This window comes from Colletes latitarsis, chromosome 2, assembly GCF_051014445.1.
Source record: "Colletes latitarsis isolate SP2378_abdomen chromosome 2, iyColLati1, whole genome shotgun sequence".
Taxonomy (NCBI): Eukaryota; Metazoa; Arthropoda; class Insecta; order Hymenoptera; family Colletidae; genus Colletes; species Colletes latitarsis.
Genome location: NC_135135.1, coordinates 18138633 through 18165146, shown reverse-complemented (window position 1 = coordinate 18165146; position 26514 = coordinate 18138633). Strand labels below are relative to the sequence as shown.

The window sequence follows — 26514 nt, the reverse complement described above, 5'->3', positions numbered from 1 at the left end:
TTCGTGACTATAAATGATTTACTTATCGTTAACTTTATGATGTCTTACACTTACGTTGCACTACATTCTTTCATTTTACAAGCAATGATCGTCATCGTCTTTATTTTATATCTCGACTAGTCTAAACGTACAAAAATTTCTTTCCGTTCGATAATTTTCTCGTCGTATTATTTATTTATATCTTCCTTTTAAATATAGATGTCGATTTGTACGTTTCTTAAGATGGTCACAAATAGAGGGAAACGTTTAATAATAAATGGTTTCTTACGACAATCGTACGTCAATGAGCGTTTCTATAATTATTCAGAATCCAGAAGGTTTCCTCCTTTTCTGCTCTAACCAAATGATCATGCCAGTTTCTGAACTTGTCACGCATCCAACACACAAACCGCTCACGATAATGTTGTCCAACTCGGATGAACATGTCCGCGCACGCCTGAATCATTGGTTGCGTGTTAGGAACGAGCCAAAACGTTTTTAAATTTTTGGCATCCAGAGAAAGGTAGATTATTAAGGGAATTAAGGTATCGATCGATTATTTTTAACCAATTTACGTAATACGTTCTATCGTACTAACCTGTTTCGTAAGCTTCTAAATTCATTTATTTCTAACAAATAATCGTGACAATTAATATGACGCTGATAAACTTACAAAACGTTTGTTAAGTTCATAACGTCGTAAGAAATTTATAGAACATGATAATACTAATGAATTTAAAGATATTTATAAATACATAACAAACTGATGTCAAATTTGTACGTTTCTAAAAGATGTATCGATTTATAACAAACTCGTAACGAATTAAAAAATTTAAGACACGTTCACGTACTCTTTATCAGTTTACAGAGGATCTATCGTTACTTTGTAAACTTATAAACAATTTTTACGATTAGAAACAATTCATAAAGAATCATTAAAGTTAATACATCCGTAACAAATATTTGCAAAAGAGTTTCAAACCCTAACGAAACTAAAACAAAGATGAATCACCAAAGTCCCTGACGTCGAGTGCAAATTGTGATCAATTTATCGTGGACCCGGGGCATTCTTTCATCTCCAGAGACGAAGAAATAAAATTAAATTTTATACTTATTTTTTCCATAACAAGAACATAAATTAGTGACATTAACGTCGTTATAGCCTTTATTATCATTATCGTCAGGGTTAATATCTTTCTTTTTCCCCATTTAATTTGAAAATGAATAACGCGAAAATAATTCAGTGGAGTACTTGCAGAGTATAAAATTTTCAAGCCCACAATTACAGGAAAAAAATGAAATAAAAGCCTGAATAAAGTACCTCTATCGTCGCTATAAACGTTCGCCAACCGTCACTGACAAAAAGATCACGCGTCCAAAACGAAACGGTGCCCCGACCAATAGATCGGTGCCTAGTCGCCTAACTTCCAGAGCTTTTCTTCCGAGAGGACTACGATACACGTGCACACAAAGCTCTCGCACGCTTTCATCTTGCACTCGCTTCGGAACACACAAAGGGCAAACGAGGAACGACGAAAATCACGCTGACTCAAACATATTAAGCGCCAGTCTGCGCGTTGTTCTGCGACGGATTGGGCGCGCGATAGATCCCGCTGAAGAGGATCGTGCGCATGGGTTTGTCGTAGATCAAGTAAAGGAACGGGTGATTCGCGTTAAAAATGGCGGGCTGTAACGGCCTGCCCGAGCGGAACATGAACAAGGCGGTCGCGGCTGCTGCGGTGGTGCCCTCTTCGGTGACTTCGATTCGCGCGCGGTGAACCGCGTCGCCCAAGTGCAACGGTTTCTCCCCGTCCTCGAGGAATCCCCGCAGATCGGCCGCGTTCGGAACCATCAACTCTCCCGCGCCCAACGCGTTAAGCAACATGCCCAACGGAAGCTCCCTCTCGATCTCGAATCGTGGCAAGAAGACCTCCACGTCCCGTGCCGGGACACCGTAATTTAGGATATGGCGAAGCTCCGCGGATCCTTCGTCGGTGGAAATACGTTCGATCAACTGACGAACGCCATCCCCGTCGGCACTGTCAGCGCCGTTCACAGCCCTCGCGGTGGCGAACGGAGGGAGCATCACGAACATCGATACATCCTCGCCCTTGTAAGGAAGCTCCAGTATATGCGCACCTAGTATCTCGGAAATCACTGCAAAGAAAAAACGGTTTTTAAAGAACCGAAATTCACCCCCTCCCTCGGATCTCTTGGGTTTCTTGCAAATTTTGCGCAATTATTGTAGCAATTTCTTGGTAGATGACGAAAATGTGTAGATTCTTAAGATGACGTAGTGATCTTTACTTGGAACGTTTTAATAGTAAATTAAATATAAATTGACAAATTCATTTTATAATCTTTAGTTGGTACCATATTTTGAATGTAATTTTTGTTTGACCATCCTTTACCTTGGCTAAAACCGTTAACAAATTTTATAATATTTGAGGCTGTACCATCGAAAACATTTAACAAGGTTATTACTTACGAAATTATCCGAATTGTTTTAATAAACAGTCTAGTAACGTGTATTGAAAGTACTCTAACTTTAGACGAGTGCAGTTCCGAAACTATTAGTGTTTTATTAATTATTGAGCCACTGTTGGAAACGGTAAAGCCTCCCCTTTAACACTAAACCTACTGGCACTTCATATATACCCCTACCATGACCGGTCAAATGACCAGTCTTTCTTTTTCTCTTTTACGAGGCAACGTACTTCTAATTTTTGCATTATATGTATAGAAAGTTGCATTTTGATGTTTACTAGTAAGATATCCATCTCTTTTATGTTAAAAAATTATTAATTTTCATCGAATAGAAGATAAAACACCATTGAAAACGAATTTTGTTCCAAGTCGATACCGTAGTTAGTTCTAGAAAAAACAACTATTTAAGAAAAAGTGCTGGCTAGTAATTACGCAAACATCCTGTATCTAAATTCATTTTCAATTAAATAAACAATTTATAATAAAGTTTTATCCCACATCAGTCGTATGATCAATAGGAATTTCTTAAACTTCTTTAAACATATAACGTCAAAGTAAATGTCAAAATAAACATGGAAGACAGCCTAAATTATAGTAGGTGTTACGGTCATCAGATAGAGGATGAAATGCCCTTTAAAATGAGCGTTCGTACGAGTCGATAGCGTAATTAGTTCCGAAGATATGAGGATTTTAGTTTCAAGTCGATGCGGTGGCTAGTTACGGAGATATAAGGGTTCGAAGTTTGTTTACGTTTCACTGTTGCGCTCGCGAGTTCATTGATCAATGCGTAGTAAATTCTTGGAAATACTACGCCCCGAAACTAGGTCACGAGAGTCACGTACGCGGGGTAGGTCAGCACCACGCACGTGCGACAAGGAGGTCCGACTCCGCTAGACGAAGACAGAGATAGTCGAATTAAAAAAATTACCATTTACATAAATTGCGATATCTTCGAAACGAAAAGTCGGATCGACAAAAACCAAAAGCCATTTTAAAGGGGAGGCTTTGCCGCTTCTAACAATGCCTCAATAATTAATAAAACATTATTAGTTTCGGAACTGCTCGCGTCTAAACTTTTAGTATTTTTCATAAGCGTTAATAGCGAGAGATAGCGGAATTTAAAAAATTACCTTTTACATAAATTACGATATCTCGAAAACGGAAAGTCGGATCGACAAAAACCAAAAGCCATTTTAAAGGGGAGGCTTTGCCGCTTCTAACAATGCCTCAATAATTAATAAAACATTATTAGTTTCGGAACTGCTCGCGTCTAAACTTTTAGTATTTTTCATAAGCGTTAATAGCGAGAGATAGCGGAATTTAAAAAATTACTTTTTACATAAATTACGATATCTCGAAAACGGAAAGTCGGATCGACAAAAACCAAAAGCCATTTTAAAGGGGAGGCTTTGCCGCTTCTAACAATGCCTCAATAATTAATAAAACATTAATAGTTTCGGAACTGCACGCGTCTAAACTTTTAGTATTTTTCATAAGCGTTAATAGCGAGAGATAGCGGAATTTAAAAAATTACCTTTTACATAAATTACGATATCTCGAAAACGGAAAGTCGGATCGACAAAAACCAAAAGCCATTTTAAAGGGAAGGCTTTGCCGCTTCTAACAATGCCTCAATAATTAATAAAACACTAATAGTTTCGGAACTGCACGCGTCTAAAGTTTAACTATTTTTAATACGTGTTGTTAATCTGTTCTAAGACAGTGGAAACTGATACATCGGAAATTAACCAGAATTTGGTACCAAATTTTGTCCAGTTCAAATATAAATCAACCGGTCAGATGACAGAAAACGAACAATAAGAATAGAAGTGAATATTGTACAATTCATTGTATGTATACTATAAGAAAAGTCGTGAAGTTAAACGGTGCTAAAATAATACAGTGTGTTAGAAATTCTAAACGAAATTTTGAAACTGGTCATTTGACCGATCGCGGTAGGTTTAGTGTTAAAGTGGCTTTTAGTTTTTGTCAATCCGACTTCCCGTTTTGGAGATATCGCAATTTATGTAAAGGGGTAATTTTTTTAATCCGACTATTCCTGTCTCCGTCTAACGCGTCTAACCTCTTTCTCGCAGGTGAAATGAATATACGAATATACGATATAATATAAACGAATATACCAACTATTATTATTTATGCTATCTTCTATGTTTATTTTAAAGTCTACTTTGACACGATTTACCCAAAACAGCTTCGGCAATTCCTATTGATTATATAACCGGTGCACGATGAACCCTGAGTTATAGATTGTTTATTTAATTGGAAATGAGTTTAAATTTGTACACTGGGTGTAGCCAGTACATTTTTTTTATCGAGTTGGCCCGTAATTCGTTTTCAAGAGAGTTTTAAATCGTTTAAGGACGTTTGAGATATCTGAAATTCAAACGATGGAGATTCTGTTGTAATATTTTATGACTATAATTGTAACCATTCGACTTACGATGATTGAAAGTCCCCTTTTGCCGCATGAACGTCACCATGGAATTCTGTGAGCCAGAGCTGTAGAACAGATCTTTCTTGGATTCGGCTGGATCGAAACGACTCTGCCAGAGGCGTTTGAAGTAAACTGCGTTCGCCAAAACTAGATCAGTGTCCTCGGTTATACTGTCCGGGGAAAGAAGGTCACGAATCTGTCCCTTCGTCGTGTTGCTGACCCAATCGTTAATGCGATCGCGAGCTGCGGATGGATTGCTGTGGAAATCGGTCTTCTCCAGCTGATCGCCGAAAAAGTCCAACATACATTCTCGCACTTTTCGCGTGTCCGTTATCCACAATCTGTTCGCCGACGTGTAGTCGCCTTCGCTCGATGAGTTACCCTAAACGAAGAGTAAGAAATCAATTGTGGTGGCATGTTACATTTCTCTAAGATACCAGAAACGTAGATGTAAAGTACCATTGGATAGACCCTATTTTAATTTAAACGATTTCAAAATTATATCAAATTTCAACGCGATTAAAAAGCATTTCTCTGTATAAAAACAAATTGTCACAACATTTGTCTCGATTAAAAGTTAATAAGCCTCCAAACGCAATTTTGTAATTTTTCATTTGCATCTCCTAAAGGATTGCTCGACCGTGAATAAAGATACGAATCCTTGCTTATTCGATTAATAATATTCGAATAGCGGTATATTAAAGAATTTTACATCCGGTTGTCGGATTACGTGGCTCGCCTTGGAATCGTCGATCGACTTTGTTAATGACGCAATCCATAGAGCAACGAGAGTCTTCTTACCTGAGATTCGAGTTGTTGCCTAAGGGATTTCTCGTAAGCGTAGTATCGCTGCACGTCGACCTTGGACAGATCGTTCGGAATACGCAAGGCTTTCCTCAAGGACTCCTCGGTGGTACCGCGAGCACCAAAGTACGCCAGAGTCAGAGCCTGATGAATACTGTGAGGACTGAAGAAAATGTTGTCGCGCGACTCGATCATCGCCGTTTTCTTCAGGCTCTCCAGGGCGAAACTGAATCGAGCATCGGTCAACGCCTTCTTCGAGCCAGGATTCATCATCGCAGGATTGTCGTCAGCGGTAAGACATTGCGCCGTGACGCTGCTCAGCATGAACAGCGCTGGTATCACCGACATTGCCTAAAAAAATAGAACGATTAGTTGGAGAAATTGAACTTAAAAGCACGCGAAAAAATATAATTTTATCCTAAATTTAATTCTAAATAAACATTTTATTCTGACAAAATACACCAAGAAACAAGCGTTCTTTAAAATTCGATGTCCGTTCGGAAAACTGTGGAAAATTTACAATAAAATTAAGATGAACCAACGTCGATCGTATCGCAAATATTAACTATTAAAAGCGAGCGACGTTTAGTCAACAACCAGTATTTTAATCGGTAAAGTTTCGCAACCTGAACCATCGAGTCGAAGAATGGCTATCGATCATTTTACGACCCGACACGCAAGAAAATTAATAATAATTACGAATCGAAGACTCTCGGCGAAGCGAAACGTAAATGAAACTCGCATCGACCGGAACGCGTGCATAACTTGCGCAAAAATAAATTGCACCTTTTAAAAAAAAAAACGTTCTGGAGACGTCTCGAGCGATTTCCTGTAACGTTACAAAATACCCACGAGTAAACGACATTTCCATCTTCCGCGACCCACCGTTGCGCCTTGATTGGCAACATAATCGCAGTTATGCGCGCGAACCGTGCGAAGAAAATTCGAAAGTGCGAGCCGAGCGCTACGCGATTTAAAATCGCGCTCAAATGTGGAACAATGCGTCCCAAATAAATGCAAACCATTGCCCATACCTAACAACGAATTTCACAATGGCGTGCTTCGTTTAGCAAGTGTTGCACGGAGCCATAAAGATCTGGGAAACGTTTACGATACCAGAGAAATCCCTCTGTGGTGCTATGCTAGTCATTACTTACTACCATTCTTGCTACAATTCGTACAAATATTAATTAATATAATCTACAACAGCATTATAACTTAATACGAATGTATAATATATTTTCACAAAAACTTAAAAAGAATTATACCTACACCCAAAGAGGTCGTAATTTAACAGACCTGAGCAAATTGAAATAAAAGTAACAAATAACTGTTTGCAGTAATTTATTTTCAAATAAATAATTTCAGAAGTATCTAGGTCTACTTAATCATTATATTTTATCGTGACAAACATAGTTTGTTATGATGTAGAAAGTCCAACGATCGTGCTTGGCTAAACAATTGTATCTACGATGCCAAATAGAGCAAATATTGAATTTTCATTATTAAAAGTTACTTTCGCGAGACGCGTTATATTCGTCGAGTCTGCGTCGCTAAAATGGCACGGAACGATAATTTTCTGATACGGGAAAAATATTGTTTCACTGATAACGTATCGATCGGAGGAGCAAATAGGGAGCCGGTTTCGAAGAGAGGACTTTCTCATCGACGACCGGAGAAAGCGACGAGATGCTCTCGAGCCGAGGCGATACGAGGAAAAAGAAATTAAGAACAAAACAGTAACAAGAGCAGCTCTCGTACAGCGTCAGGATTTTGCAATCGGCTTCATTTCGGTCACCGGCACGGCCGTGACCTCTGATAGTAATTTATGCGTGTTTCGAGATCACGCTGCGCGCGAGGTCGACGCCGATACCGGCGAACGAATTCACTAAACACGTCATCGCTATCCGCGACATTTTTTATTCCGTGCAGGAGTCACGGTCTGATTACTATAACTAGGCGTTGCGCGATTACAATAGAACCACGTGAGTATTTTGGCAACGGACAAGCTTTTTTTTAGATCTACGAATTGCAAATTGGGAGATTAGAACGTTGTTATCCGTAGTGAACGAAAACGAGTCGATATTCGTAGAGTTCCCGGGAGTTTTGACAAATTTTCGAAATACACTGTTTTGAAATTAACCTCCAGAGTTATTTGAGAAATAATCTATTTTGAAATGACTCTAGTATCTAGTATGGAAAGTGCTTTTTTTAAACGTTGTAAACATCGATAGCATTCAATTTGAACAGTTCTTTTAAATAAACTAGATACAATAATATATACATGTACAGAAGATGATACAAATCCAAGTGTTCTTGTTCCTGAAAAACTACGATTTATTATAAATTAGACTACTTTATTTGTCGGCTTGCTTTACGTGGAATTTTATTGCAGCGAACATGACATAATTACGGAACCTAGACTTCCGTTATGTATCCCTATTTATGTCAAACGTAACTTGAAAAATTTTTAATTTTATTAAATATAAAAGTGTCCACGTGGATGTACGGCGGTATTTGCGTCACGACGAGGAATTCGGCAAAAAATTTACGATCCACGATCGAAAGAAAACCAAACATCGGGACAGGTGAAAGTAACGGCCACACCGTGACATCATAGAGTCCGACTTTCTTGTCTGAAATTAACGTGTGACGGGTTTCATGTGACGAAAGCAAGAGAAAACCACCGCGCCTTTACGTTTGTTCCTGATAGGATGACCCGGACGCGTGAGAAACTCGCTTGATTATTCCACTTTGGTATCCCCTTATGCAAATAACAGAACGGATTTTACGTAATTTCGTATGCAACTTTCCAGTTCTTCGTTTGACAACATTTAATTTTATCTATAAATTGTATATTCACGGAAAACGCTTGACACTTTGATTTGACACTATCGAGCGCGAATTATCTCTACAACTTCCCTTAATATTTTTTTTTCTTCGCTAACTCTCTATTTCACTAGCACATTTTCAGTTAAGATATTATACAACATGTTTACGTTGATAAGGAATATTTAACGCGTATGAATTTTTCGATTCTAAGCAGCGTGGATTGTACTTGCCATATGCTAATGTATAAAATAAACAAACAAGCTACTGAGTGTGAATACATTTACATACAACCGTATTTATATGTTTATGATAAAAGTTCATTGATATCACTATTTTATATTGAACAGAATCTAAATTGTCAGACAAAAAAGCAAAAAAGTACACTTGTATTTTATTTATATTGACCATATATTGAGATATTGTATGTTAAAGGGCGCCCAAATTAAGAATCGACGCGTTTATCTAAAAATAAGCTTGTTTCGACCATGTTTACTGTAAATATAACAAGCAATAGATGCAATTAGACTACTTTTAAATTAAGAGTCGACACGTTTGCGTGCAAAATAAATAGCTCCAACTACGCTTGTTAGCATTTTGTTTGAACGCTGTTTCACGCGACTAGCGTTTGTTATTTTGTCAAAGGAGCTTCGAAATAGCGTATAATAGGTTTCGCGTAATTTTCCAGATAAACAGCGTGAGCAAGATCGCGCCGAATATCCGCCAATGCCATCAGAAACGACCATGGCGTGACAAGTGAATTCTTCGCGCACGTACGTGTCCGGCTTAACAAATGAAGCACGTACGAGATGCGTAATCGGTCGCTACACCATCTGTCAGCTATACACAAAAACTGAAATTAATATCTAATCATCGACAACGATTAGCCACCGTTCGAACGTAGCCTTCGCGACACGACCAACGTTCGAAGTCTTCGCGGACGTTGCGACGGATGAGAATTTCATGGTATCGTCGCATTATCGGTCTCTTAAAAGCAATAAAAATTACAGGAAATTCGAAAACTGTTCCTCAAGGTCCGCGAAATCTCTGACATGAAGCGACGCGTGAAACGTTTTACAGTTTTCACGCTGGAAAATCGCGATCGAGATGGACGGAATTCTTATTTGAAATGTTTCGTGAACGACGTAGATATTCAGGTGAATAGAATTATAATGCAAGCATTATAGTATGCAATTTTTACGTTTGATTCATTTTTCAAATTGTCAATTTTTTTATAGAACAAATAGAAATCTGTTCGATCGAGTAAATCGTGAATCCGTTGATTATATTTGTTAACTATCGTTCGAATAAAATTTTGCCCATCTCCGAGGATAAGATTAACGTAAAAAATCAGAAAATACATGCAACGCGATAAGCTATCACAGTTTATTTTCCTGGTACCGAGATAGCCAAGGGTCATGCACCGAAAATAATCTTCGCAGATCGTAGGAGACGCTTGAAACTCTGCGAAACGATTGTCATCGACGACTAATTAGACATGTTTTCCTGTCTGACATTCTGTCGGCACAATATTAATGGTTAGCGCCTATAGATAAAGAGGAGGAAGGCTATACGTGGAATTTTGATGATTATTCAGTATTTACCAACGAATAACAAAATCGATTGAAGCAAATAAAAAGGGCAAGCTTCCGTATCCGCTGATGCTATTACGAAAATCATCTAAACTTGATTATAATGGGCACGGATGTGGCAAGATCACGGCCGTAACGAGCGATAGGCTATGATTTTTATTGCCATAGAGCAGTTCGTGTTGTCGTATGAAAAGTTCAAGGAATATCAAGGTGAAATCTTCAACAGGAACATCTGTGTTCATTGTCGAATAATATTGTTTCAGCTCAAGCAGATACGTTAACACAAATATTTAAATATGTAAATATATTGACCCGTCCATCTTTTATTATTTAACGTCGCTGACACAGCGAGTTCGATCGTACTCTACATCGAAAATAACAAACTGGATTATTTCGCAATTGTGAAAACATTTTATATAACTGTTACTAATTTATCTAACTGCAACGTCGTTTCGGATGCGTACGCGAACGTTCCCGCTAACTCTGTTCGTAAACAACGCGTTCGATACAGAGATGGACAAAACAATATTCGAATAAACCTTTCACTTTGATTGTTATTCGACATATTCTATAAATTTTGCGCGTTTTGCTTCGCTAACTTTCGTTTGGATAGAAGAATTTCGGCCATCTCTGGTTCCAACGCGATCGCCGGAGGGTAAAGATCGAAAGAAATTGACGCCACTCACCGGTTGTAGACGCATCGTAGCTGATCCACGCGTTTCGACCCTTCTGTTTGCGACGTTTGCTCCACACGAAAAAACGTCCGGTTATTGCTCGCAACGAAGCTGAACTGAATGCACGATGGAAAAGTAACGCCGAGATGCCAGCGAGTAACTGGCTTCACGACCGGTTCCCCACCACGGTTTTACTCAGGGAGTCGGTGTCGCGTCTACTCATCGGGCACGAATCCTTTCCAGCCGAGCCCGATGTTGATTCTACGATAGTGGAAATGCCCGGTCGTAATAGCTTCATTGTCAGGAAATCCCAAACGAGGACGGCGAGGAGGGGACGCGACGCACGTCACGATTGGAAATCGTTGATACAGTTCGCGGCGTACGCACGTACGCACGATCGCCCACTGGGTCAAAATCCTTGAAACATGACCGAAATCTGTGATCACGAAACTCCTAAAACAGACGTAAGGAAAGTACGTACTCGAGTCCTCGTTTATGCTAGTTCGAAACTAACGAGTGGCTGTCGATAGTGGATCCCTCGAGAAGAGGATCCAGGAGCTGACGAAGAGGAATAGGGAATTTCCTGGGATCTCAAACTATATTTGGATTGACAAAGTGTCTTCGAAATCTCACGAAGCAAAGTATTTTTTGGGACATCGTTGGTTTCGTAGATAGTTGCGTGGATGTTATGAAACATCCTGTACTGTGCGAACACCGGCATTCACATTTTGTGTTATAGCTCGTGGCATAAATCCATAGCGAATAAAAACAGAATGACTAATGGAGTAGAGAAGGGGCTAAGAGAAATCTAAACCCTGATAAAATTCCTCTTTTAGAGGACCTGGTGTAAACGACCGATTGTATCGCGTCTTCTTCCATGCACAATTTAGATTGGTAGTGTCTAAACTTTTTAAAAGACGCCAATCCGAAAGAAAACGGAATGTTCCCGCGTGCAAGAATAAAACGATACGAGAAAAATATACTTCAACAGTTCTTAAACTTCGGTGATCGATATATTGATATAAAGGAATTTTTAAATTATTCGAAATGATTCGATACCATTCCCACCACCGATAATCGCATTTTCGCGTCGAATCGACGCAATTTGGATGCACGAGCGTTTCTCTCCGCTCTTCCGGATTTTGACCATCGCCGTGAATAACAGGCGAGTTCACTTTTACGACGTTGGCCGATCGCCAGAGAAAGCGAATCGAAAAGAAGCTCGTTCGGTTATTCGCGCGAAAATTCTCGAATCTCGCTGGCCAGATCGGAATCATTGACGGGTCAAACGGTACAACGAGCAATTTAAGAGAATAACGCTTAAAAAACGCAGAGGCCAATTAAGAGATGCTGCGTCTTAATTTATGATTCAAACACTCTTACCCTGCGGATTTCTATCCACTTTTGACCCACCGAGTTTAATTCGTTTAAAAAATTTTTTAATCCTACCTTGGAATGCTACAAATTGACTTTTATAGAAGTGGAATTGATATTAAAGTGCATTTACGTATCGAAAAGATAAAATCCTCGATAATTTCAACGTTGCACGATAAACATTGAAGCATCATTTTTATTTAATAGGTACGAGTGTGTAAATCATGCACGGCCGGTTCTGAAACTTGAAATAGCAACTTGTTCCTGCCTCGAGAAATTATTTAAATGGTTTTCTTTACAAATTCTTGAATGTTTGATAGAGAAGGCTTGAAATTACATCCTGAATAGCTTATCTGCACGAAAGTTTGTTTAAGTAAAAAGTTAAGAAAGACTTGCTTTTAAAAATAGTTAAATGGTAATCTCGAATAGCTAACGAGTATAGAATTTCCATAATTGGTTTTACAGCGCCTTGCTGTTGCAGCCAATTAACTATATCGAATGAAACATTGAAACTCAACCGTGGATTATGTAATGTAAGATTACACACGATTGTATTCATTTTGCGGAATTCAAAGGTGATCGTCGTTTCTCGGATTATATCTGAATACATTTACTGTGCAGCTAAAAACATCGCAGAATGCTTCGATATAACTCGCACCGCAAATTTTCATAATTGTTTTGATGAAACGTCAATGACGTCTAATATTCTAGGAATTACTTGCGTTTAAGACCTTTGAGAGTTAATAAAAAAAGATTGCTAGTACGAAACTGAAGTTTTGCTCTTTATCCATTATACATTATTCTTTCTCTTTATGTGACCTTAAAAAAAACGAACGATAAATGATAAAATTTATCGCGCCATCGTTTACGTTTATTCTTATTTATCTGTTCAAACGTCGACTAAAAATCAATACGCATATCGTAACATCGGCGCCATTTGCAGATACAAAGCACACATTAGTCTGATCTTGATACTCGATGACATTTTCCATTTCACGATTGTCAAAGGCGATTAAAACTTATCCAATCAGAACACTTGCCAGTCTAGTTATAATAATACAAAAGGTTCGTTTCGCCAAATTGTAATTTCTTTAATAATGGACGCGTCGATACCAGCCACGTGATTCTGACATCTATAATTTTAAGTTCTGTATTGAAACGATAATTAAAACATTAAATTTTCTGTGACGTTTCAACGCGAACAACAGAAACACGAGAGTTTGTCAATTTGTTGTATTTAAAGAATGTGTTTGGAACTCGTCTTCTTAATTCCACACACGGGATCTTTATTATTCCAAACACGGTGCTCATTCTTCCTGAACTTGACTGAAAGAAATACGACTCTTTGTCACAACTGTTGCTTTACAAGTCGAGATTATGTATTATGCAAAATTTTAAACAAATAACTCGTTATTTCATTTCAAATTTTGCATTTAATATTACTTTGTTTATCGTCAACTTATAAAATGAAAATTTGGAATAATATAAAGTGTTTATTACCTATGATAGCGTCTTAAGATTCATAGTGTATCATTTATTTGACGAGTTAAATTTTCGACATTCTGTTAAGACGTGTTCGATTGTTAGAGTCGAGTTGCAGTTTTCGCAACTTTCCTTTCTTTTATCATTTTTCTTACAATCGACGGCCATCATATTCCCGGAATTCGTGTTTATCGTCAGTACGATCCACGTTGATCTTTAAATGAATGGATTTATCTGGGAAAGTACGTCGGTTTGACATGAATTTAAATTATCTGGAATTTGAATGAGTTCAAGAAGATCATTGAAACGTTTCCCAGAAGAATGTTGATAAAATATGTTTACACGATTCGAATTTACACCGGGGTTACACTGGTCCATCACCGATCAAAACACTTGCTCTGAAGAAAAGGAGGATTAGAAAAAATCAAAGATTCTTCGGTGTCCTCGTTTACTTTTATCAATCAATTATATCATCAAAGTAAACGAATGGTAAGTACTGAGATCTGTGACCTCTTGATTATTATAGTTGACGAATGGTAACACTGTTGACCACTAGTAACTAATATCACTAGAGGTATAAAACAGCGACGCGTACAATGCTTTTTTCTATTACACTGGAATTCAAATTTAGCACTTTTAGTCCTTGACAATAATTTTTCTATATAGAAAAGGCGTAAATTAAATATTCTATTTGATATTCCGCAAGGAATAAAATTCTAATTGTGAGAAAGAAATAATTTTACGTTCGACGAAGAAGAACTTTTCTATCGTGGGTAATACCGAGCTAATGGCCACAAATTTAAAATGGTACCGTTAAATACTGGATAAATGTTTTAGTAACAGTTAGTAATAAAATTACCGATTTCAGTAGATCAATTGACTGTAGTTCCCAAGATCATCGTTCTTTGAGCGAAGAGGTCGCTCGGAAACCACTGGTTTTCTACCAGGTCGGTATTTCAGTTCGCATAAGACCAACGTTTTATTTAAATATTTCTAAGATTTTTACTTTCAAGAAACTTATTTAGATACTATCTTTCACGATAAGGCTACATAATACCAGTCGTTTTTATATAAACTATTTTGTATTATTTTCTGAATTCACATTCCTTAAGTAACTAAAGCGCCAGTTGACTGAATTACTATACAGATTATTAAAAAACGGCAAATCTTACAGAATTTTATTCCGTGAATTGTGCAGATTAAGCCCTAAATTTAAGTAATAAAAATGGATACGTTGCCATTGCAATATCGCGTTTCGCTTGCGCGAGAATTTGCTGTCACTGCTACTTGTGCTAATATTTTTGCATTTTATTATCATCAGTTTAACGATTTTGCTATCGTGACATCTTGTGGGAAATTCCTCTTTCTGGTATTCTTGAAACCTGACACGAGTCGATTGATAGTTCTTGCATACTATGCGTATCGATGAAGGATACGCTTCGACCAATAATTAATCGATAGATACATAATTCTTATTAATTTTTAAAAACAGTTATTTATTGAACCTGATTCTACTATAAATGGATATTAATGCTATGAATTTATAAAAATTATATATTTTGTAAGCGTTAAACCAACAACTCCCGAACTCCGGTGAGCAACAGGCAATTATGTGTAACCTCTCGAACTGTTGACAAGGTCTAAATTGAACAATAAAGGAACGTCTACAGACCGCAGACGTTACGTTTAATTTGTGAGGTCAGTTCTCTTATAATAATTTTCCTACATCGCCGCATCCTTTTCATCATTTTAAATATTTCTCCTACAACTTTTCAATTATTTTTAACGAAATCCGTTATCGCAATCGAGCCGTGTACGAACACGAACAATTGCCAAATTCATGGCCCGCGTCGAATAATCTTTCAGCCCGATAATTCGTAACCTAATCGCAGTACAATGATCAAACGAGTCTAGCGAGTTTTCATCTAGTTAATATAAGATATAAATGCTACATCTTGTATAAGTAGTCTATTAAACTCCACGTTACAAAAAATGTTCGGAGGCCAGCGTCACGTACGATGATAAAAAATTTCCCATGAACTCTGTTAATCAATGCTGAAGCACTTAATAGGAGTCGAATGTATCTTGGTTTGTACGATTATGTTCGATCCCACTTTGGCCAAAGCAACCAAGGCCAACGAGCCTACGAAAAAGTCACAAGTTAATACAATCGTCGTTTATCGACTGGTCTTCTGGGAGACCAAACCGATCGACTCCAATTTTTATAAATTTCTCAATGTTTTAATTAACGTTTCGATCCTTGCATCGTTTTGCAGCAGGTCCTTTTCAAGGTACGAAAGACTAATTTAAATCTATGGAGTCGATCAATTTCGTTTCCAAGAGACATAATTATCGGACGTACCTTCGAAAAGCATAAGTGATATTTTTTACGGTGACCTCAGCGACAGGAGGATTTGACCAAAGAGAAAGAGTCGCCCACAGAATTCCCCAGCTTCAATGACAGAACCTCGCTAAAAATGTTGGACGATATCACGGCAAAGGTATGGCGAGTCTTACCTGTGATCGACATACCTCGTAACTGGGTACTCGCATACTGCATGAAATACATCGAGATTTCCGAGGAAATAGAAAAGGCGACCATGCAATGCCAGCACGATGGAATTGATTGGGATTGCACGTTCATTGAATTGGTACAAACTAATTACACTCTACTCCTGTCGTAACTTTAGCGATTATTATATTGAACTATCGTAAAATACGTCGCAATACTTTCCAACGCATCCACCATGTTCTTTCTTTTCAATAATGTAATATCTAGATAATTTCCTTTGTAAAATTTTTAAAAAATTTCAAAGTAAAAGATATCGTCGAAAGGTAACATTAAATTTGCTAAATGTGAACGAAAGAGAATGTACTACGATGTACACAAACTTGTTATTTTAACAATTTGCCTCGTCGATTTACAAAAATATTTTGCTAATCAAAGAGTTGCGTAACAAAGAAAAGAAAAATGATACTTTCTGGCGCTTTTCCATTGAATTTGTGATTTCAAACGAAAACAGTTTGTTTTGGCACAAACCATTAAAAACCAAAGGGAATGGTTTGCCAGAGTTAACTGGAATAAAAACAAGGAAATAAACGACAAGGCAGGCATGTCGACGAGCGCGGTATTTCATAATATGAAAAACAGGAAGACACTGAAAACGTCATCATAAATTACAACTATAATCACGAACACAGTCCCAGAATAAATACAATAGTATTTTTACTCGACCCTTAGTTTGTGCGGTAGAAATATTTTCCAAGTACCACTGCTTTCCAGAAACTTGAGGAAAAATCAACGAAATAAATATTGTTATCTAATTGTAATTTTTATATCAACTTTGTTTCATGCTACTCAACAATCTTATTCGTGTAATATTACAATTTGTGACCAGGGCGGCGGACAAGACGATTTTAACATGGGTAAAATCGTTTCCTCGTTTCAAAATCTTTCCGATCGTGGCTTAAGATCGAAGCTACTTCGTGGAACCGAGATTTGCGGTAAACTCTGGCAAATATACAAACGCGTTCAAGAGAAACGATTAATTCGCATGCGTTTAAGCAGTCACGTGAGTCGATTGATAAGTACAGATAAATATTCTGCTTAAATATTAAACAAGTACTGATAAGCAAAATTGAATACCAATGTTTTACTCTTAAGTAACACAGAATGTTTCACTTTTAATGCTTATTGATAAGTTTTCAATTAAAGGTAAAAAGCAGGAGGAAACGGTACTTAAAAAAACATCGACGCTCGCGTGGTTCGAAAGCTGCTCGAAAACATTCGAAGAAGAAAAAAGAAAGCGAACTGGACGAAGAATTAAAGAAAGCTAGACAAGCTGCTAAGGAAATGAAAGCCATTCGACGATCGCTAATGAACAAAATAACGGAGCTTGAAAATAAAAGTAAATATTCTACCACTGGTATCATTGTTTAAACGAGACTTGTCGACTTTTTAAAAATATCGTAACAAACATTCGATTCGAGTACGATACTGCAGTACGTTGTTTAACCAACTGAAAAAAAAAGGTACATCGGTACCCTTAAAAAATGCATGCGTTAGTAACAAATATAAAAGAAAGGAATCGTCTTATTTGTGCAGTAATTCCATATCGCGATTTTCCAGAACCTTTAACTCCCGAGGAAGAAACTGAACTCGATCGATTACAGTTAACAGTGACGAGAAAACACCGTGCCAATATAGATGAATACCCCATAGCGGAAGATCGATTAGAGTTAACCCGTCTCGAAGAGATCGGGTTCTGTTTATCGCAACAAGCTGCAAAAGCTTGTGAATCTCTTGTTCTCGATGCGGTTAAAAAATTAATATAACTTGATTCTACGATTCGAGACGCTAATTTTTATTCTGTGACTAACTAACAAAATATTATTTATCTTTTATTCGTTATTTGACATTTTAACTACCAATACGTTCGTTATCGAAGTTTAACAACTGTAAAAGTACATTTTCATCGCGCCATTTTAAATTAAGCATTTCTCATTTAATAAACAACTCACATTTCTTCTGTCTGGTCTTTTGGCTGAAGTAGAATTTAATTATAAGCGCATAGATTACTATGGTATCGATTTTATTGTTTTTACAATTTTAACCACCAATACGTTCATTGTCAAAGTTTAACAACTGTAAAAGTACATTTTCATCGCGCCATTTTAAATTAAGTATTTCTCATTTAATAAACAACTCACATTTCTTCTGTCTGGTCCTTTGGCTGAAGTAGAATTTAATTACAAGCGCATAGATTACTATGGTGTCGATTTTATTGTTTTTACAATTTTTGATGAATGACGCAAATGTTTTTGAGAATGTCTTTTATTACATTTAGTTTACGCGTGTCATTATCTTATCGATGAATTACACAATTTAATAAGTAGATAAAATTTTGACAGCAGCCACGAATTACTGTGACCCGTCAACAAAAACTCTTATTCTTAAAATAGTTTCATGATGATAACGCTACTACTAGGTATGATAATTTCATTAGTATTCGAATAATTTATCGAAGATATTACGTGATGTTGATATAGGCATACCGTTGATATTATTGAGAAACGATGATCGTGCTTCTGAAATATCAAGTATAACGAGTAAAGAAAACACCGATGTAAATACAAATGTTGATCAATTAGACACGAGTCTCTTCGAAACATATCCTGTATTGGTTTCGCCAAACTTGGTAAAAAAAATTTCACTACCGATCGTATGCATTGTTTTTATTACTTGAGAATATATTAAAATACATTTTTTATTCGTTACAATAACCACTCGTATAGATATTAAAAATTTGTTTGAAAGACACTGCGTTGCTTGACAAACTGCACGTCAACATTAACGATTGTGACGATTATCCTTGTATGTTTTCGAAAATAATTGAGGACGAATCAATGAAATCCATTTCGTCTATAATGCGAAACGATACATTGGACAATATCAGCCAGGAATTCAAACAGAGTATTCAAGATTGCTTAGTATGGTGGAAGTTGTTCAAACATTTCGATAAAAATGTAAATCCACGCCGCGAACTGGGAAGGTGTCTATTTCAAACGTTTTCATCCGTAAGCGTTTTCAAACAATTCAAGGAAATAATAATAACAACGTGAACAAATTATATACGAGGAAGAGCAGTTTTAAAGTAAAAAAAATCTTTTATATTCTAGAAGTGTAGGGAACCTGTTTTGGATAAAATAAGGTTACTCTTAATTACCACAGAGGCCAGATAATTGAATATTGCCAAAAGAGTATTTGGACCGATAATGCTTATAAAATAAAGTCATATTTAATAACAAAATCAATATATTTTTTGTACGTATAACAATGACAATAGTAATAATATTTACATCTTTCATTTGTCTAATTTACAATAAGGTAAAAGAATAACAAAGTACCTACTATTATTCGTTGAAAAAAACATTTATTTTAATGGATGCAATTTGAATGGTGTGAATATCAAAATAAATAATAAGGAACTGTTTAAAATACATTAAAAATTCTTCGAACTATCTAAAAAAAATATATCAATTGAATACTTAATAAACGATAATTTTATGGCTATTCTATAGCCACATATTAAATTAGATTAATTACATTTCTAAAATGGAACTACAGCTTTGTCATTTTCACAATTTTTCTATCATCATTAGGTTGTGTTCCTCTTATGACACTCTCCTCCTTTACCCATATGTTAAACTTCATACCGCTTTTAGAATGCTGTACAATATTAAATATGCCCATTATCGTGTACAGCATTCCTATCACAATGAAATAACCACCATAGATAATGTACTAGAAAAAAAAATACAAGATACAAAATTAAAAATTCTAAGTAAATACCCAAATGGTTAATCTTACCTGAGATCTCAGAGCTAATCCTAAATTTCCATTTACTACTATAGCTGTTAATACACTCTGTAGTAACAGTGCAAAAAAGGTATTTATGCCAAATATTAAACCATAACTATCCTCTGATATACATTTTGCAACTTCAAAGCTGTAAATTATTCATATAATCTCATACAAAACCTATGGAATTATTTTGTAATAAAAGGAAATAGTTGGATTTAAAATGATTTGTACCTTGCAACAGTAACCATTGTCTGATAAATGATTCCAAATAATATATAAGAAACATATAATAACCAAATACTGTAACTGTATGAAGATAGTACTAGCAATGCACCTTCCACAAATGACATAAGTGATACTATTATATCCCCTAATAAGGACCAATTAAGTGGTACTTTTCCTATACAAAATACAGTGGTTGCACCTAATAATAGAAATCAGAATTATGTCTGTATTTATCAAATATAATTACACAATGGTAATACATGCAATAATACTATATTACATAGAGACTTTTATTTCAACTCAATTTTTATCAAGAATAAATTCTGAACTCAGAATACGTATCTCTCGTTTAGAGAACTACAAGTTTTAGATAAGGAAATATCCATCTAATTATTATTGAGTCATACTGTTGTTACGAACGCGAGCGCGAGATCCTAGATTCGATCGAGGGCAGTACTCGACCGATGGTTTTAAGTATGGTTGGGAGAGAGAAAGGAGTTTCGGACGAACCAGGGGGTCTATACCCTGGGAGCCACGGGGTTAGATTTATAAGGAAAAAGTATGGTTTCACGGACGAACCAGGGGTTCTATACCCTGGGAGCTAAGAGCAATTAATTATTTATGGTGTACATACAGGGTGTTCGGCCACCCCTGGGAAAAATTTTAACGGGAGATTCTAGAGGTCAAAATAAGACGAAAATCAAGAATACTAACTTGTTGATGGAGACTTCGTTAAAAAGTTATTAACGTTTAAAGTTCCGCCCGTACTGAATTTTTTTCTCGAAAATGCGCAAGATTTCGGGGGTATGTCTATTCACCAAAAATGATTGTAATTGATCCCCGCAACCGAAAATAATTTTTCCAGAACGATTTGAAATTTTTTAATTTAATTGTTAATAATTTTTTAACGAAGCCTCTATCAACAAATTGGTATTCTTGATTTTCGTCTTATTTTGGCCTCTAGATTCCCCCATTAAAATTTTTCCCAGGGGTGGCCGAACGCCCTGTATATTGCTTAGCAATGTAAAGTAAAAAATCAAATTGTATTTACAATATTTGCTCACCTATAATGGTATAAAGAGCATCTACAGCTCCATTATAGACATTATCTCCAGAAGAAACTGCAGTTCGCCAAAGTAATTGTATATAACTACTAATTTGCAAAAATCCACAAGTTGAAAAAGCCCACCATAATGACCATTTTACAACATGACCATTTGAATATGCTTGTAAACAGTCTTTCCATAATAAAATATAGGCCTGTCTTACTTTTTGTATCAATAAATTATCTGTTTTAACAGGAGTATACCCAATATGCTGTTCAGGTGTATGTGATATGTGACTTTGTTGTTCCAATGCTATTGTCATGTTACTATTTGTTACCAAAATACGGTTTTCATTCTTTGCATGAAAATAAATAGATTGGCCAACAGAAGGTAAAAAAAATGCCCATATCGTTGCCAATACAATAGCTACAAAATAGAATTTATTTTATGTGAAACAATATAAATCTTTTTAAATAGATTAAGCATATATATTGGTTGGAAATTTAAAATATGCTTAGAATGTAATAATTTGAATAAAACAAACTATTTTCTACCATCTAAAAACATCTAAATTATTATAAAAATATGTATATTTTTGAATGCTTCATATTAATATAAAAAAATTATTACTCTAATTATATAAAAATTTATAGCTGTATAAAAATAAATACCCGATATTGTGATATAATTTTGTTGATGATAATCTAACACATCTAAAGATATTGTTACTTGTGCAACAACACCAGCCAAACAACGTCCAACAAGAAATGCTGCTTTTGTATGGCTGGTTACTTCTTGATAATGCTTCCTGTCGACTTTAGCATAAATATACGTGTAGTATGCTACCTCGGTGGAAAGAAATAATCCATAAAAGAATTCCATAATTTGCATAAGTAAAACATTTTGCCCAAATATAATTAAAAGATAAGTGATAGTTCCAGAAAAGCCACACAAAATAATGATGGGCTTATATCGTACAAAGTCTGTTATTAAGAATATAACAATTAAAGTGGCAAAATAAGAATACGTAGAAATAGGAAAAATTTCTTGATTAACCTGAAAAATTATTGTACTTCTATAAGAAACTTAACGAAATTTAACTATACTGTACGATGCTTAACCCTTTGGCTGCCAGGCCCATCTATGCAGTATATTGCGAAGACTACCATGGCCAAATTTATAAATTGCTTTATACATACCTCAGAGGAGCGATAATCTGAATGCAAACACACAGGACCATTGCACTGACCAATGACAGTTTTTGTATAGGTACGCTGACAGCCAGAGTTAAACTGACAGTATTTACATTTTAAACATATAACAAAACTTGTACTTACTTGTGTATCTGTAAAATTTTTCCACGGGCCGGTTAAATAATCAGTCACAAAAGATTCCGAAGGTCTGAACTCTTTGAAGCATCCAAATACACACAAAATAAATGAAATAGTTATCCACCTCATGTTAATAACGTTTTACATGTGACTCTTCTTTTCTTTCTTGTTCTCGGATTTTGTCCAATTAACATTCTTTAAATATTTTTGTTATATCACATGTTTGTAACAATGAACCGATAACTATTTCACGACAAACGTCCTCACATCACGAGGCCTGAGTAGCGAGTGCTGCAGCACTGCTTCCCCCACTCCTCGCGTAGCAAGAAGGATCGAGCCCCCACCTACATTTTGGTTCAATCAACGCCATTTATTATAATTTCTCAATGCAACTGCATGTGATTTACAGCGTCATCGACGTCAGAGATGCCAGATTGTGCACTACTCACTCTATGCCAAATCACGCGTACGTAAGCTCGTAGAGTTTCGGAGAGTCGACAAAGGTAAACTGACACATGCTCTCTTTCTCGATTCTCCGAAGCTACCCGAAGTAATTTCGAATCGCCTCGTGGGAGTCGAGAGAGCCGCCCAAGTTTGCCTAGTATAGTTCGTTATTTTCAACGTCAGATGGCGCTTATTTATCGACCTCAGGCCCTCTGGTGCTAAAACGCCCAAGTTTATCGAGAAATCCATCTAGCGTGGACGATACGAACTATTCCACGACAAACTTGGGCGGTTTAACTCCAGAGGGTTTGAGGTTGTGGCGACAGGTGCGTTTTCTATGGTGAGGATTCTGGCATCCTTGATCGACGTTACAACAAAAGAAAATGAATGCAGTTGCATACAATAAAGTATGTCACTACTGAAATTGGAATTTATTTAAGAAATTTCCAGTTCATTAAAGAATTAACTACATTGTCGTATTTTTTATTCAATTGTACTGCAATCTTTGCCTACACTTTTGTACTGCACTGTATATATAATGCGTGCAATTGATTGGACAATATTCATAGTTTAATTTTGAACATAGTTGTTCGTGAATGAAATGCGCTTGAAATATACATATTAAACCAAGACTGATCTAAAATTACGTATAAAATGTTACTTTAGACAATACCAGTTTCAGTGGGCAAGTTGAGCGTTATCACGTCGTATAATGTGATCTATTAAAATGTATCGCGCAAATGTAAGCATGAAAATATCTTATCACATCGTGTAAATAGTTAATTATCTATGAATATGTTCTGAACCTTTATTTGAACTAATATAATATATATTATATAGTATTTAATTAAATATAGATTGTATACTTCGTATGTATTGTTATCTAAACAGCTATATTTTTATACATAACCAATCATCACGAATATTAAAGTATAATTTAGATGAAAGCAGTATAATATTTTTAGCAAAATGGTCAACCTCAGAGGGTGAATGCTGAACCAATTCATCAGAATTTAGCCAATGGAAGACAGCCTGCCCCTATAAATACTCCAATGACAGTTTCCGAGCAATTTAGAGAATCATGGCTTACTGCTATCATTGGACTCATTATGTTTGCAACTGGCATGTGTCTTCTATTTTGGAATGAGGTTTGTAGATATTCTAAATCTTATCAAAATGAAAGAATTTGTATTATCAAGGTGCATTTACAATATTACAGGGAAGAGCAGTGAAAGTAGCAAATTCTTTAGATGAAGCTTTACATAATGTAGCAGTATTTCCAAACTCGATAAAATTATTACCTGAGTACGAAGGACGTTTAATTTATTTATCAGGACCAGTGGAAATATCAGAACCATTAACAGAACCTGACTATGGAGTAATTGTTTCAAGTATAAAACTGAAACGAAGAGTTCAGATGTACCAGTGGATCGAGATCGAAGAAGATCAAAGGTAATTTAATAAAGTAAGTAAACAAACAATTCGCCATTTCCTGTATATTAATTATAACAATTATTGAATATCAGTTTCGGCGGGGTGGCAGACGAACACAAGCATTATTATTATACGACAGAATGGAAGGATAAACTTATAGATTCTGACGGTTTTTATATTAGAACTGGTCATGAGAATCCAAAAGAAATGCCCTTTAAAAGTCAAGTACAAATTGCAGACGAAGCTAAAATTGGAGTGTTCACCCTTGGGACTGAATTGAAAAAAAAATTTAATGATTTTATAGAAGTTACCAGCGATGAAAGACCCGAGCGTAAAGATATCAAGATGCATTCTGGTTTATACTATCATAGTTCCGATTTATGGAATCCCCAGGTATAGTTTTAGTATTATTAAATATTTAGCAAATGTTAAAGAATCAATATATTTGTTGATAGGTAGGAGATATACGTATACAATTCTCCTATGCAGGAAAAGGGGGAGAAGTTTACTCTGTAGTTGGTATGTTACAAAAAGGAACTATTGTACCATATCTTACATCTCACGGTGAAGAAATTTTACTACAGAGAAAGCATAAAGTATCTGTAGACCAAATGTTTCATTTAGAACATGTACACAATTACTGGCGTACATGGAGTATCAGGTAAGATACCCCTTATGAAAAAGCGCTTTTTAATATCTTTTAACTTTCTTGAATTTATTACCAAAATATTCTTATTTATTTCAGAGGTCTTGGCTGGTTAGTCTTGTTTTTGGCAGCAACGTGTTTAGCAAATATACTGAGAACAGTAATTTTAAATTCAGCATTCTTATGCGGAATTATTGCGATTGAATCAATAACAATGTCAGTATCCATGTCTATTAGTATGTTAGTGATTGGTTTTGCTTGGGTATGGTATCGACCAGTAATAGGTCTTTGTCTAGCATTAACATCAATTTTACCATTCATCTATTCAACATTAACATCAGGATCTCAATCGCAACAACGTGACACCTACAGAAGATTATGAATTTTAGTTAAGAAATTGCAATTTATTTATGTACATACAATAATTTACAAAAAAAGTTTTCATCGTGCTTTATATATTATTTTTAACTAGTCTTATAACAAGTACAAATCCCCTTATGCTTATATTAATAAAAAATTAAAATCATAGTACATATTTACCATGCTTTTTATTTACATTCTCCTTTGCCTTTCCCATTTATTTCGATTATCCCTTATAACTAATCGCAATATTATTCATGTAATTAATTAGTTATAAACGATTACTAGAATCGATAGGTGTTTCAATATTGCGCTAAAAAGTGACAAACTATAGTATCGCCATCTAATAACGGGATTCGAACTAAAAATTTCGTGCCAGGATCACAGAATGTTAAAGGAGGTATCCGGAGTACAGGTTCCCCCACTCCTCCTACTCCTGGTACGCAGTATCTTGATTATTCATTAATAACTCCTTTTCTGGGATTAAAATATAAACTTTTAGAATTGAAAAATATAGTATAGACCCCTGGCAACATTCAAGAATAGTTTTTATAACCATTCCGCCAGTAATTAAGACGTTATTAACGAATATCGGAAGTCGGCACACTGTTTTGAACGATTTGACCTCACACCTTAGGGATCTATCGCTAATAACTAATTAATTAGAGCAAGGAGCGTAGCAAAATCGGTCCTTGAATGTTGCCAGGGATGTCGACTTGGTTCCCTAATAGCGGAAATATGTGTGTTGTTGTTGAAAACTTGATTATTTATCGATTAAAGCAGACAGTAATACAGCTGTGAATGTGTCGACTTCCGATATTCGTTAATAACGTCTTAATTACGGGTGGAATGGTTATAAAAACTATCCTTGAATCTAGCCAAGGGTTTATACTATATTCTTCAATTCTAAAAGTTCATATTTTAATCCCAGGAAAGGAGTTATTAATGAATAATCAAGGTACTGCGTATCAGGAGTAGAAGGAGTGGG

At 35.9% G+C, this 26514-nt stretch overlaps 2 protein-coding genes across 8 annotated transcripts; one reads left to right on the top strand and one right to left on the bottom strand.

Annotated features, from left to right (window-relative positions):
- LOC143351740 (thiamine transporter 2-like) lies at positions 1–23067 on the bottom strand. 4 transcript variants are annotated; one of them, XM_076783581.1, is made up of 7 exons: positions 22649–23067; positions 21983–22367; positions 21330–21737; positions 20272–20464; positions 20047–20185; positions 19783–19980; positions 18897–19698 (listed from the first exon to the last, which is right to left on the bottom strand). In XM_076783581.1, exons 1-6 carry the CDS (start codon positions 22769–22771, stop codon positions 19798–19800), a joined length of 1431 nt encoding a protein of 476 aa, XP_076639696.1. In that variant the 5' UTR covers positions 22772–23067; the 3' UTR covers positions 18897–19698; positions 19783–19797. The 4 variants fall into 4 exon arrangements, with proteins under 4 accessions (XP_076639694.1, XP_076639697.1, XP_076639696.1 ...); XM_076783580.1 differs by having other exon boundaries at positions 18897–19980; positions 22649–23066; XM_076783579.1 differs by lacking the exons at positions 18897–19698; positions 19783–19980; positions 20047–20185; ... (1 more) ...; positions 21330–21737; positions 21983–22367 and adding exons at positions 1–2136; positions 4928–5303; positions 5723–6076 and having other exon boundaries at positions 22649–22945.
- Positions 23068–23415: 348 nt separating this feature from the next.
- On the top strand, positions 23416–25701 carry Tmem43 (Transmembrane protein 43). Of its 4 annotated transcripts, XM_076776730.1 has the most exons (7): positions 23451–23493; positions 23753–23828; positions 24052–24234; positions 24306–24538; positions 24613–24913; positions 24976–25181; positions 25266–25701. In XM_076776730.1, exons 2-7 carry the CDS (start codon positions 23814–23816, stop codon positions 25546–25548), a joined length of 1221 nt encoding a protein of 406 aa, XP_076632845.1. In that variant the 5' UTR covers positions 23451–23493; positions 23753–23813; the 3' UTR covers positions 25549–25701. The 4 variants fall into 4 exon arrangements, with proteins under 4 accessions (XP_076632827.1, XP_076632845.1, XP_076632835.1 ...); XM_076776712.1 differs by lacking the exon at positions 23753–23828 and having other exon boundaries at positions 23416–23493; XM_076776720.1 differs by lacking the exon at positions 23451–23493 and having other exon boundaries at positions 23601–23828.
- The last annotated feature ends 813 nt before the right edge of the window (positions 25702–26514 follow it).